This window comes from Lissotriton helveticus, chromosome 3_1 (assembly GCF_964261635.1).
Source record: "Lissotriton helveticus chromosome 3_1, aLisHel1.1, whole genome shotgun sequence".
NCBI lineage: Eukaryota > Metazoa > Chordata > Amphibia > Caudata > Salamandridae > Lissotriton > Lissotriton helveticus.
The window spans coordinates 1530645663-1530660710 of NC_136061.1; the positions used below are offsets into that span (position 1 = coordinate 1530645663).

The window sequence follows — 15048 nt, forward strand, 5'->3', positions numbered from 1 at the left end:
CTCCATTGACAACACCCTTTGCACTAGGGGTGTGTATACCACTTTCCTCAACCCCCAAACTCAAAAAACATCAATCACAATCATCTAGGCCACTGAATATATCAAATCTATTTATGGTCTCTAGAGGTGTGAATGGTTTTAGATGATCCATTCTCCTATTATTTACATTATTGTGTCTGGCTGGTACATAATTCCACCCATAGGGATCTGGGGTTGACATAGGATAAGACACATATTGGGGGTTCCTGGCACTCTGTGCAATCAGGGGATAGGTGTTCAAATGCGTTTGTGTTGTTATGTGATTGGGTGGTTGGTGCTGGGTTGGAAACACCACTGATCTTGGATAGAAGTATGTCAATGGTCTGGGAATTATACGGTTGTTACTGTTGCCGGGTGGCCAGTTTAATATAAATTGTACAGCATTTGGGTCCCTAAAGTTTACTACCACCACGTCACCCCTCAGGTGTCCTTGGGTCTGCCCCCCAACCACTGAAGACGGCGAACGTGAACAATTTTGCCACTGATGTTATTTATTATTGGCCTAAATAAACTCAGCCAATGCATAATCTTGTTCTTCAGTTGTGCAAAACCCTCCCGCTTATTTGGTTCCAACACAGGCACCCCTGAAAGAACTACAACAAAAGGCACTGCCTCCGGCGGGAGTTCTGGGAGTGGAGCCCGTTTGGGTCTCCCCCAGTTGTGCCTAGTACCATCCGCCTCCCTTGTTGGTCTCCCCAATGGTAAACTCGCCGTACCCTCATATGATTTACTGGCTGGTTTATCGGGTTTATCCTGTGGCAGCTTGGGAGGTAGGTTGTGATGTTTGGTGATCTTATTTTCAGGGTGCTTCAAGGTAGATGGATTCGTGTTTGGAACAGAGATTGGGGTAGTTACGGTAGGTTGGATTGGCAATGTAGTGGTTTGTAATACATTACTTACAGCTGACTTGATAGCAACTCCCTTGCTTCCCAATTCCCGTTCAATTTTCCCTAATCTATCCTCCACTTTGTTCAGTCTCTCTAAAATTGCGACTGAATAGCTTCTGATTAAGCTCTCTATACTATGCAATGTAATGAGTTCCTGAACTGCTTTGGGCACGTTATCAGCCACACTAATATCTGGGCTGGCCTCCTTATCTATCAGCATGTTCGGTAGGGTTGAAGGTAGAGTATTAATTCCTTCTGTTGTGGCTATTAAGGTCTTAGCACTTTCAGCAGAAGTCTTTGACTTTTTTCCAAAATCAGAGTAGCTCAACTTTGTTTGTTGTGATTCCCCCATTTTACGCCGTTTTTTAAACGGGGGTGGGCCATATATTCTAGGCGTAGGCATTATTTTTTTAACCCTATATCGTGTTGTTTTGCCTAGAATAGGGGCAGGGGCACTCGATGGCTTCGTTGTATTCGGAGTGCTAGTATGATTAATAGACAGGGAGCCATTCATAATCAATGTGGGGCAAGTATTGTGTATGAGCGTGGTATCTTTCAATACTATTGGCTGGCTTTCCAGCGAAGGTACACTATCATTAACATTCTGGCTGCCCTCAACAGTAGAAGTAGCAGGTAAAGATGGAACAATCACTGGCCTGTTCTTCATGCTTTCTACAGAACGGCGGCGTTCCGATCGTCGCTCTTCTAGGGTAATTCCCTCAGTGAGGTTAACAGCGGGCTTTGTGAAATAATTGTCCAAAGTTCTATTTAACAAACCCCCTTGCTTATCTGGCATAGCTGAGTCAGAGCTTAACGGAGAAAATGACATTTAGCAAAGAAATGACAGTTGTTAATAATCAGGAGCAGTGGACCCTATTACAATGGCACAGGAATGGCTATGGGCCAGGGGGTTGTGCCCAGACCAGTCTCTTCAGGCCTCTGAGGGCCACAGAGGGCCCGCCCTTTGCCCGGGCTTAGCCCCGGGCGCTCCCGCGCAGCAGTATCCTCAATCAGTTATGTAGACCTAGGGCGGTGGGCGTAACCGGCAGGGAGAGCAGCCTCAGGTGTGGCGAGCGGGGACTCCTGGGAAGTTGAGTCCCTGCTATACTACTCGCAGCCCTGCCGGTACCTGGAACGCAGTTGATGTAGATCCTGCAAGTCCCACAGCCACACAGTTTCAAAGCGCGCTGCGGGACCCGCGAAGCGGGTCCGGCAAGTCGTAGGGCAAATCCTGGTCACAATCAGCGACGGTCCAATGGCAGCAAGACTCTCCTTGCAGAAGAAAAGAGTGTCCCGCAGTCAGCTTGCACCAGCGGGATTTTATCAGGGCGGTGGGCGTAACCGGCAGGGAGAGCAGCCTCAGGTGTGGCGAGCAGGGACTCCTGGGAAGTTGAGTCCCTGCTATACTACTCGCAGCCCTGCCGGTACCTGGAAGGCAGTTGATGTAGATCCTGCAAGTCCCACAGCCACACGATTTCAAAGCGCGCTGCGGGACCCGCGAAGCGGGTCCGGCAAGTTGTAGGGCAAATCCTGGTCACAATCAGCGACGGTCCAATGGCAGCAAGACGCTCCCGCACGCTGTAATCCTCTCTGCGGCGTACTGCAAAAACCTAGGTTCTGTACATTTACAATGTTTCCCTGACTAGAAGAACTCCCCACTTGTTGCAGGGGGGCCTTTGTTTTTACACTGTCCATTGTACAGACCCTCCAGGATTTCGCAATTTCACAAAATCGGCAGTTTTGTTTTTAAAGCATGCATGCCCTTCTGGGCCCACCATGTGCTATATGGGCGGCGGCCCCAAAGCTTGATACAAGTTAATTTCCTCCAGGTGCCCCGTGGGCGGGTAATCCATGGGGGCATTCATTTGTATTGTTTTGGGCCCATTGGGCATGTGGCGGGCCCAGGGAGCATTCATTTTTTTAAATGATTAGGGCCCGCCACCCATGGGGGCATCTATTTTTATCAAGTTCCCCAAAACTTGATAAAAATGCATGCCCCCTGGCCACACCACGTACCCTGTAGGCGGCAGGCCCAAAACTTGATAAAAGTCATTGGCCCCCAGGTGTCCTGTGGGTGGCGTGCCCAGAGGGCATTAATTTCTATCACATTTTGGACCTACGGGGCAGGAGCGGCCCGTGCAGGTAAGAGCAGTCGGGTGGGGGGGGCGGTGGAGTCGACAGACGACGATGAGGGAAAATTAATTTTCCCTCGCTGTCTGTCGACTCCCGCCACACCACCCTTACCTGCATGGGCCGCTTCCTGGGGCACGTGGCGTGCCCAGGGGCCATTTATGTTTATCAATTTCCACAAAACTTGCTAAAAATACATGCAAATAGCAAAATAAAGTCACACAAAAATGCCGCAAAACTTCTGTATTTCTGTTGGGGTCTGATTGTAGAGACTTATGTGGTCAACGCCCTCAGTGTGGCAGGTCAGCACGGCCACGCCAGCTTCCAAAGGTGATAAACGCGAGGACCATTAGCTGGGCAACAGAAACACTGTCGAGTAATAGGGTCGATTGGACTCAGTAGTTTGATATATCAATGCATTGCGTATTTAAAAATAGTATGTCTGCCATTTTTATTAAGCATGTATTTGAGCTCAAAGGTCATACCAATGGCAGAAACATCCTGTACAAATACCAAGAAGCATAACATAACACGTCTGCCCCCTAGCTGGGGCTGGGGGCTGGAATCCCTACAGCTCGGGACCCCGGCACCTTAGGCTACAAAGCCTTGAAAGCTAATTAATAACCTGCGCTTCCCCTTTGCCTCGCCCCCTCCGCCTCGCCGCAGCGCCTTGCCTTCCCCACAGCTGACGCTCGCGCGCGCTCGGACTGCGCCTGCGCGGGGTTACTGGCGTCCGATGACTGCGAGTAACCCCGGCGCTGCGGCACTGCGCAAGGCGCGCGCCCGGCTCGAACGCCGCGGCCGCACGCCCTGACGCACGTGCGACGCTGCTGGACGGTTGGCAGGAGCGCAGGCACTTTAGGCCACACTGAAGACACTGCGTACCTCAGAGTATGCAGCGCGAGAGAGGAATCAAAATACTGACGTGTAAGCATTGGGCCAGTACTTAGTGCAGGAAAGATTCGAGGTGATGAGGAAAGGCGGCGGGTGTGTGTATGGCAAAGTTAGAAACTATGGTAGACAGTGAGAGACTGTGAAGGACCCGAGACTGCTGCTAGACTTGTCTGCCACTCCAGCCCTATCAATTTGTCTATTTATTGACACATGGTGTACAGCGCTACACAATAGTACCCACATAAAGAAGGGTCTTTACTGTAAACTATACCTACTCAGCGCTTTGTAAAAACAAATATTTTATTTGAGTCTTAGGTAATTACGTATACAGAAACTGAAATAGAGAGTTCTGTGCATCGAGGCAATAAAATGAAACTTTGAGAACACGACTAGGAATGATGATAAAAACGTAGAATAATGACTATGATGCGTACCACAGCTAACAATAACACGAGAGTTACACAATTTAGCATGTGTATACAATATAGAGCTATTTGCAAAAGCTCGTAGTTTTAATGCGCTGTGAGTAGCAGATGATGCGGTTGGCCGGTCAGTGGTACTCATTTCTCCTCTCTTGGAAGGATGGAAGGTGGATTTGGAAAATGTGACTTTCAGTTTAAACATAGATCTCTGCATGCCAGCGCCAAATTCCGTGGGGCACGGAGTCTTTTCAGCTGAGGGGCTGTGTTTTGTCAGGTGGTAGAGGAGACTGGTGAAGCGGACCGTGACACACCTGCAGCACATGTATCATCATGTCACACAAGTGCTGCGTGTGAGGCAAGTGAAAGCGCACCAAAGCTTGGCTCTGGAACAGAAGTGCCAGCAGAGGTTTTCTTGTCATAGGAACTGTTAAAATCAGTACAACATAATGCTTTTTTAACGTGAAGTCAATGGACACCAACAGGGGCGGATTGCGAAGGCGGGCATTGGGAGATGGGCCGGTGCCTCAAGGGAAGAGTTTCTGCCTCTTTTGCCTATCACCCACAGAAAAACGGTGGTCCAAGCCAGGCCCGGACTAGCCGTTGCGGGCACCGGGCAATCCCCGGTGCGCCGCAAGGGTGGGGGCTGGTATTGGGCCCTGGGGGCTGTTTTTGTTACAGGGCCGTTTTTGCAGCTTAGCTGCAAAAACGGCACTGTATCAAAATCGGCCGAAAAACCGTCCCGGCAAAGAGCTCAATCGAACTCCCAGGGGGCCGGCCGAGCACTTTGCCAGGGTCGGTTTTGGTTCTCAGTCCGGCCCTGGTCCAAGCTTTGATAATCTCCAGGTTAGACTACCTGAATGTACTTTACCTAGGGCTACCAGAGTATTTACTGTCTAGACTGCAGGTGTCCCAGAACCCAGCAGTCAGAGTAATATTTATGCTAGGCCCTAGAGTCCGCATGTTGACACAATTGAAATCCTTGCATTGGCTCCCAGTCCACAAGAGTATACAATTTAAGGCCTTGGTTCTTGCTTTCAAGGCTCTCTATGGCAGTGGTGCTGGGTACATTGCGAAGAGAGTTAAATTCTATCACCCTCACCGCACACTTACGTCTTCAGCACTTCAACTGGCACGAACCCCCAGATATCTTCAAGCTTTAATTGGGGGACGTTCCTTCCAAGTGCAAGCAGAGAAACTATGGAATAATCTGCCGGTGGAGTTAAGGATGATGCCTGATCTTCTGGCATTTAGGAAATCATTGAAAACTTGGCTGTTTCAGCTTCAATGCCTAGTTTAGCGGTCACTGTGGCACGGTAATTTCAGTTATCACGTACAGTGCCGGGACACTCAACTGAGTAGCTGCACGCTTTATGAAACCCATTTAACATAACTATCTTCCCCAGTCCCTGCCACACCACTGTGATACGTCACCAGTATCATGGGCCCTCCCTTGCCATGCTGTCAAACTGAGGCTGGGGGGGGCAGGTGCTGTTCTAACCTCGGCCCCATCCTGTGGCCAGCCCCGCCCAGAAGCAGTGCCATTCCCTCATTGGGTCATCACTTCCAGGCTACGGTGGGCATGGGGAGAGTGAGAGAATGCAGGGGCCTTGGAGAGGGGCCATTCTCACCTAAACCCCCCTGGACTAGCAGCAGTGTGCTTTTCTTGACCCCTTCCCATGCTAGATCATACCCTGAGGCTATAGTGAGGTGGGCAGGGGGTGAATAAGAGATGTGGCCTTGCTAGGGGCCAGGTGTTTTCACCTCAGTTCCAGTGTCTTTTAGGCCTTGGTGGAGGGAAACATAGAATGTAACGTTATGGTCTCAGAGCTGCTAGTGTTGCAACTGGGGAAGTATGTTCGAGTTCTGGCGTCAGCTCAACATCTAGTGCTTCTGGGCAACTCACATAGGGCCTGATTACGAGGTTGATGGCCTCACCACCGGCCCGCGGCAGGCCAGTCAATGCTGCCAAGCCTACAGCATCCCGTTCGCAGTATTAAGATGTTTAAGCTGTGTTTGCGGTCTTGCTGTGGCGGTTTTTCGACAGAGGTGAGCCGTCTCTCTTGGAACCTCATTATTTGTAGGTAGTGTTTCACAATACAAATACACATGTGTGTATATACATGAAGCATGTCTGAAAATACCCACATATGTAATACAGCTTTGGAACACATACCATGTCCAACAACACAGGTCCACAGCCATTGTAACAGTAAAGAAATGTACGAGCTGCTTACCCTTAGGAGTTGACACCAACAGTGTGTATTTTCTTCGTGGGCAAGTGTCTGCAGCAAAGGAAGGACCTGGACAAGGGTCTCCGTGACGGGAAGAGGAGTGGAAACTGAGTATAAGGTAAGTTCTCACCTAATATCTTGTGTTCCCACCAGGTCTAGTGTGGAGGTCTTCCCGCCACAGTCGGCTTGGCGGTGAGCCTCATTGTAATCTCGCCTGTGGGAACAGGGGGGCTGGCCTCCAGCCGTCAGCCACTGTAGCCTGTGACCGCCGTCAATGCGGGAAGGAAAGACAAGCGAAGTTTGCTGGGCTCGGGTGGGCTTTCATCAATGTGACCGCCAACATCGTAATTCAGCTGGCGGACAGCCTAGTCGGCTGTCGGCGAATCTGCCGGGACAGCGGTACCAAGACCTCCAAAGCCATAATCAGGCCCTAAATCTCCCTACCTGATATAAAAATGAATTTGATCTCATGCAATGTAGCTGGTGTTAACGGTAATTGCTCCAATGTCTTTGGGTGGAGTTCACGCTATAGAAAACTACAACCCCAAAAAATACTAACGATTTAGGAATGTGGGCCACTTTTTGGGAAGTGCCTGGGCCAAATTGTTATTCCAATCTGACCCTGGACACCAAGTTATGTCCCTGTACTGTGCACCATGCCATCCCAGCAGACAGTGCTGTTAGTGTTCAGAGGGGGCATGAAGCAGAGAGGAGAAGTGTGTGAGCTGAAGGAGCAGAGAGAGCAGGTATTGGTAAGAAGCTCCAGAAAACAAAGAGGACAATGTGTGTGTGTGTGTGTGGGCAGGAGCAGAGATTTGGCAATGAAATTAGTGGTATACTCCAATTTTAAAATTAATCAAATTGCACACATATATCACAATTGGATACATCTGACATACTCCCTCTCACTTGCAATGCTTTCTAATTTATATTCAAAATTGGTCTTGTGACCGAGGCCTTTCCAATCTGTCTCCCATGTCTCTGCAATGCAAACATTAAACCAATTAGCGATATTTACTGTGCATGGAAACAGTGACCTACACTGCGTGTCCTTACCGACACTCTCTCATGTCTAAATCGGATGCTTTAACAACTGAATTATCTTCATGCATTTTTTGTAGGTTATAGAGCATTTTCATACCACCACCAGAGGAAAGGAAATGGGGAAAAAAACACAGAGCACAATCTTCCATAAATATACAAAACTGAAGAGTGATAGTGGTCTAAAGTCGTGCAGGGTACATCCGGCTATGGCATAATTATTTTATTTGTATGCCTGTAAACAAAGTTCAGTTAGAAGTACGATTTTTTTACTTAGCATTTTCTACAGTACAAACAACAACCTACCAAGCACTTCTGCTGTAACTAGAAGCGGTGACCTGCAGGCTGCACAACAGTTTGATCAGCAGTCCCTATGACCCCCCCTGAGATTCGCTATGCTTCCTCACAGTGTCGGATTGGGGCAGAAAATAGGCCCGGGCACCAAAATAAAAGTGGCCCCCATTAGTGAATCAGATAGCTACAAAATGGCCCACATTTGCAAATCAGGGACGTTTTCAATTTGTAAAGACCCTTTGTATAGGTGTTGCACAGGGTTTAGGGGACTGCCTACATTTGTGCTTGCTACAGGCCATGTTTGTGGTAATATCAGGGAAATCAACATTAAAAACCAGCCCACGAGACGATTAAATGGCCCTACAAACAGACAATAAGCTAGCCCACAAACGGACTTGTCAGACCGGCCTGTCGAGCACTGCCTGACTGCCCTATAGGCCAGTCCAACCCTGCTTCCTTGTCCATTTTAGTAACTAAAAGCATTCCCAAGTTCTCCACATTTATGGCCCTAACACCTTTCACCTGCTGTCCATGTGCCCCATCGAGTTACCACACATAGTGATTAATTAGTGTGTGTATAGTAAGAATGGACTGGTGACGTTGTCAGTGTTTGCAGTAAGTGCAGGTCGGTGACCTCATCAGACTGAGCTTTAACAGACATCATAACATTTCTTTTAAAGAACCCCTCTTTCACAGGTATCAAGCCTCTGTAACGGAGACATCTGCAGCGCAGGGGCCCCCACACCTTGTTCACCTTAACGGGGGTCGGTCCCCTTGAGCTGGCCAGCTTCAAACAAATAAAACACTCAGAAGCAGCAGGGCAGTTAAGGAATAGTTAATGGGGACCTCCTCATCTTACTTGGGGCCCAGAGGTTTTGTTATGCCACTGCCACAACTGACATGCACCCTAGATTTAATGTTATACAGCTCCCCGCCCTCAAAGTTTTATTGGGGATTCCCTGGTCTCACTTTATTGAAAGAGGAGAAGTTAAATAATTATAGTTAGAGTCGCATTTCGAGCACAGTCATTTCGCCCCTTCCACCACTAACCACTTCCTGCTGTTGAAACTGCTGTGCACTGGCAGGCACAGTTAAACTTGAATAACCTGCAGCACTCTCATCAGACAACCCTCACCCCCAAATAACAGGAACTGGCTGGGGCACGAATGTGTAGTTCTAGTTTCACTCAGAATAGAACCCCCATGTTTCCCTTCCCTTTAAAATGTGCTACGGAAACCTAAAGGTCAGAGTGCGCTTGTTTCACGTCCAAGAGGAAGGAAGTGCTGCGGGGGAGTAATGCCAGCAGGGTTCAAGTCAACATCATATCTCTCAAGATTCCCTTCCCCACTCTCATCGTGTGAAGTGTCCATACAGCATTTTACACCTATTTTTTGTGAAAATGACTATTTTCGTACTGCAGCTCTCTTTAATAACCCTCAATTTCCCTTCATTTCAATGAAGTAGAACTAATATTTTGAATGATAGCAAATTTTTTTAAAGAGTTTTATATAACGCAAACAAGACCCGGGGATATCCGGTATCTGAACGCTTTACATGAGCACCAGTTTCGTTACAGATGAACACATTCATTTTTGTTAGGCACGGGGAGATTACGTGATTTTCCCAGAATCACAGGATGTTGAGCGTCGTTGCTGAGACTCGAACCCGGTTCCCCAGCTTCAAGGTCGACCGCTCTAGCGGTGAGGCTACATTCTCTCCCCTATTTGAAATAGGAGTACATGTGTGGCATTACATTTAGGATCAATGTTCTTTTTGAGAGGCATCGTCAGATGTGAAAAGGGGGCTCTTTAACTCGTCGCGTGCGTCGGACGACCCCTGGCTGACCGACGTCACAGTGGGCGTGTGCGGAGGACCGTCCGAAACACGCCCACTCATTAATTCCCTAGCACCGCAGCGGAATTTGCGCCACGGTCAAGGGGTTAAAGAGATTGTTATTTATCTGTAACTAGAGCCAGCAATCGAAGTGTGTAAAAAGTGTGGGAACTGGGATGCTGATCAGAAAGAGGGAGGGCCGATACACAGCTAAAAACAATAAGATATTCTGTACTGTTTGGTAAGCCTTTCACTTGCAGGTAACTGCATCTAAAATATAACACATACACCTTAAATAAATAAAAAAAATGCTAGTTAAACTACTCTATGGGAAGTTTATTGTTCTGATAGGAAAGCTTAACTGGTTAATGTAATCACTTTAGATCCTAGCTGGTGCACTGGGGAACAATGGCATGCATTCTAGTGCTATGAGATGCCAGACTTCGACAGAAAGCACTGTGAATATGTAAGTCATTTATTTAATAAGTGTATTACACACAAAACAAGATAAGTTGCTATAAATGGGCAAAAAGAACAGTGTTTAAGTGCTCTCAGTGCTTTCAAAGGTTACATTTTTAGTAATACACAAGCAGTGTGTACCTTTTGCAAAACATTGTTATGAGTTTCCAGTTAAAGGACATGTTCCAGGTAATAGCCTTACGGTATATCCCAAAAACAATTCTTTGGGGTCAAATGATTCAGTCAATTAAAGCCTACACTGGCTCCCAAGCATCTCTTTATCCTTCTGTCCCTGCACAATACAGGAGACCCACTTCTTCCCTTTAACCCTAAGGAAACACAAGGTAGACATTTACCATGCTGCAACAGTTTTTACAAAAAGTATTGGAACGGTAATATTAAAAAGGCTTGGAAATGTTGATCCCAGTTGGCCCTGCTCACTTCCACCTCTAGCCTTGGCCGACTCTCAACTGGTCTACGTTTTGGAAACAGGATATTTTCCTCAACAACGTCCTGCCACCACCAAGCAGTACCATTGCCGGGGCCAAACTGGGAACCCAAAGCAGCCATGGCAAATTTTGTCAGACCAGCCCCTATTACAGTACATAGCGAGCGAGCGAGCCTGACCACCACAAGGAGGGTTTAGGGGGATCTCACCCAAGCAAATTTTGGGAAAAAATGGTTCATTCTACAACACCCTTTGCATTATATATTCAATTGTATTTGCTTTTAAAGCATATTAAATGATGACCTTACAGTGCCCCCGGCAACAGCATTCTTTACTGGGGCTCTTCAATAAGTTCCTCACTATCATCCTCTAACAGTGCCTCTCATCTCTCCATAGCCCAACTCTTACGTGTATTTAATTTGTTTTATAGCACCTCTTAAACCATTGTACTGTGCCTGAGCATTTTACATCACATACAGTGCCAATGAATCATACGTGTGTATAACATGTAACATACCGACAGAGGGGACTACAAGGAGTAGGATTCACATGTCATTCATACTGGTCAGCATTTTTTAAGAGTCCTTGGTCTGGGGAAGCACAAACTCAGGATTCAGAACGTAACACAGTGGTTAGGATTGATTTTACTACAAAGAATGTATTTCTACCTAAACAAATCATTTTAAAGCAAAATTAGGAGAATGAAAGACTGGGGAAAAAAACAACTTTCTAACCAAGATTATGAGTCTAATTTATGAACTGCAGAGTAACAAAAGAATCTCTGTGACAAAAGCAGTAACCCACTGATCAATGCACATAAAATACAGTTCTGTGATCTGCATTGTACACACTCTCTGCAGCAGGCATATTAACCCTCTGTGCTACCTTAGATAAGTCAAAACTGCCATTAGACAAACTCCCATCTCTCTCCAGCAGGTACATTAATCACCAGTTATCTTTCCACTTTTATTGTTGCCTGAAAACTGTTCCATGTACATAGAAATCTGCAGTGCTTTTAAAATTGCTGCACTCCTACAAATCCGGCCTTCGGTAACAAAAGAGCTTCCCCACCCTTGCAGCCTCCCGGGGAAATGCCCGATGCACGGTACGGCCAGTCCAGCCATGACCATTGCTCGCCTCAAATTCTACCTCGCAACCACAATCGTAGCTAGTCACAGGAATGTAGGCCAAGCAGGGCTTTTACCTGCTTCGTGAAGCTTCAGGTGATGCTGCAACCTCTTTTTACCAAATGCTACCATCTATTAGACACTCAGGACTTTTTAGGAAACAGGTTGATGATGCCAATATGTTTTTTTAATCCCCAGGCTGATGTTAATGACCTGCACTTACTGCTCAGAATGATGTCATTAGTCCATGCTTACTACACATACTGATTGGTCACTATTTCTTCCCAGTGTTTAAGTTAATTCCTATCTGAGCAGGATGAAGACACAGATTGTGTAAAGAGTTAAAGGTCGTGTACAACTAGTGTAAGGTATTTACAGAAAATTTGCGGACAGCGTGAGGTGCCAGTAGGAACAGTGTGACCAGACTGAACACCTTGTGAGGAGGTGAAAGATGTTTTGAGACAATATACTGGCACTGTGAGAAGCATGGTGCACATGGACAAAGAGGTGAGCTCAGTACCTGTGCACAGGCAATCAGAGGAACGTGTATATAAAAAGCCAGAGGAATCTGGTGCCCAAAAGTAGACGTGTGAGGTGCTTGAGGGACTAGTAAGACATTGGAACCCGTGTTTGTAAATGGAAAGGATTTAGGGGACATGGGGAGGTAGTGCAAGGAGACATGACACTTGTGCAGAGAGTGTGTTGAGCTTGGAGTTTGTGCACTGTGTGGAGCATTAAACCCATGCATGAGGCGACTGGGGCACTTACAGGGAGGAGATCGAGGCACATGGTTTGGACTGCAGTTGTAAGGAGTGTGGGCTGTAAAAGTGGAGCACTCGAGGACACCACTAATTACAAATATGGCCTATGTAAACTGTGGTTCACTAACAATATGCAACGTACAACTGCATAGAAACACAGGAACACGACTTTATTAACACTTTTATTTCTATTTCTCGGACTGAAATAAACAGTATAAAACTTTTACTATGTTATACACAGGGCTCGAGTCGGGGGTACCACGCGGGTGGACGGGTGCCCCCCCACTTATTTTACCGGGAGCTCGAAAACGAGCAAATGGAGCCACACATTCACTCTTTGGCCTCTCTGGGGCGAGATCGGAGCCCATTCAGAACGCTGCTCACGCGTTGGCTTCTCTGATGCAATCGCATCTAAGGGGTGAGCGAGGGGAAGCAATGAGTCTGATGGTGTGAGCCACCTTTCGTGACGTCACTTCCTGTTGTGACATCAGCGTCCCCCCACTTCTTTTTTTTAGGACTTGTGCCCTGGTTATACACAGCAGAACAAACACCCATTGCACACACTACTTGTAATAAATTGTGTTACCCTTTTATTCATTACACCAAAGCAATGTTTTAAAACTGTATTACCAGAGAATTGTGTCAGCTTATTCTGGCTTCACGTCATGGGTCTAGGGTGAGTACAAGTTCCAACAAGAAACATCTGAAGAACAACATTGAATATCTATTTATAATGTGAACTTCTCACTAGGAAGTACTTTACACTTGTAGACATTGGACTTTCAAAAGATGTGCAAAGTGTTCAAGATTCTTTTGACTTCTTGAAATATCAGCTTGTTTGAAGTCCTCACGAAATAAACAAGAACTGACACTAACAGCAGAACAAAACATCTTCAAGACCAAGAATAAATAATTCTTTCCGCCATGTTTGAAATATATATTTCTAGTTTTGGTTCCCATTGTTGACAAAGGACTTGTCCCAATCTTTAAATGAGTTGGAGTACATTATAGAAATATACTCCCTCAAGGCGAAATTCTTACCTATTTTAGCACTTGAATAAAGCAGTAGGTAAGAGGAAGATGACAAACAGACTTTAACAAAGTAGCAGGAGCTACCCTGCATTCTATATTCTGCATTTTTTGTAACTTAAGTTGTGTTAAAGCCAGTACATAGGCAGGCCTCAATCACTAATCGCCCAGTCCTGGAAGGCAAACACAGTAGCCACGAAAGTGAAGGGGGATGTAGCACTTGTGAATAAAGTTCACCAAGGGAGCAAGAGATGTTAATAAGAGGGCGGAATAGATCAGGCCCCTGGGAAAAGCCACACAGAACTCTGTAAACAAACAAACTAAGTTTGCAACACGTAGTTGACATAAAGAAGGAGGATAAGGAAGCACAGCTGGAGAAGAGCCAACAAGAAGGTGGGAAACGTTCAACAGAAAAAGAAGGCAGAGCAGAACCCTGGGAAACGCCTCAGAGTTGAGTGGACTAACTCTCCGAGCTTGGAACGGTCAGTTAGCACACACATAGAGTTTCGGCCACTGGTGCTTTGGAGGCACCTAAATGAGTGGGACCCACAAAAGATTGAGTAAGAGCCCTGGATGACAACACAAGCAACATGCAGACTTCTGGCTCCAGAAGTTCCTAGCCAGGTGCGCAAGAGAGGAGGCTGATGCTTTGCCTTTACATAAGAGTCAATGCTTTAACAACAAAGATATGAAAGACTGAAGACATGGTGTAACCGTGGGTGAAAACACATGGAGCATAGACCCACCATCTTGTCCCATTCTTCTAGATTGACTCAAATTATATGTAAAATTCCCCACCAGCAGCAAAACTAATGATGACGGGCAGTGTTGTGGAAATTGTTGTGGGAAATTATGTCAAAGGAGGTTAAAAAAGATAAAGTGGCAGCACTTCTGGACTTTACAGTCTGCCTAAGCTGCTGCATCATCACAGGTGGAAGTGACAGTCAGGGCAGTGGCAGCCAGAGACGTTCAAGTCGATAAATCGACCATCCAAGGAATTCAATCCAGGATAGAAGCCAACCAGAGGAGGTGATGTTAAGGAAGTTACAGTCAGGATGGAGGCCTTCCAGTGCGGTTTCATCACTTCACATGGGTCCTGGGGTGAGTGCTCACCACTCAAATTTAGGAAGAACATGAACACAACGATCACAAGAGTATAGAGTTGGAAATCACAGAGACAGATTTGAGCAGAAGAGAAGCGCAGAGCTCAGGGTCCATTACCTTCGGGAGATGAGCAACATGTCACTTTCGCTGATGGAGGTAAGGGTTCTCTCTCCGATGTCTCTGTTGGTGCTGAGATGTCTGTCCACGATGTATCTGTGGGAGGTGAGAAGTCAGTCCCTGATTTCATTGGAGAAGTCACAGGTATTGTGACAATGACAAACTCGAAGCAAGCTGATCAGAAAGTACAGAGGCCATTGTACAAGAGTTAGGCCAAAGCACAGAGACAGAG

The 15048-nt window shown here is 46.7% G+C and overlaps 1 protein-coding gene across 3 annotated transcripts in view; it reads right to left on the reverse strand.

The window, feature by feature from the left end:
* Positions 1 to 15048, reverse strand: part of ABCG4 (ATP binding cassette subfamily G member 4) — a 252361-nt gene that overhangs the window by 189186 nt on the left and 48127 nt on the right. For 2 of the 3 annotated variants that reach the window (XM_078682187.1, XM_078682188.1), the window contains exon 3: positions 14817 to 14912. The exons of the other annotated variant lie outside the window; for it this stretch is intronic. In XM_078682187.1, coding sequence (XP_078538313.1) covers positions 14817 to 14912 — 96 coding nt within the window. The remainder of the gene's footprint in view (positions 1 to 14816; positions 14913 to 15048) is intronic. 3 annotated transcript variants of the gene reach the window in all.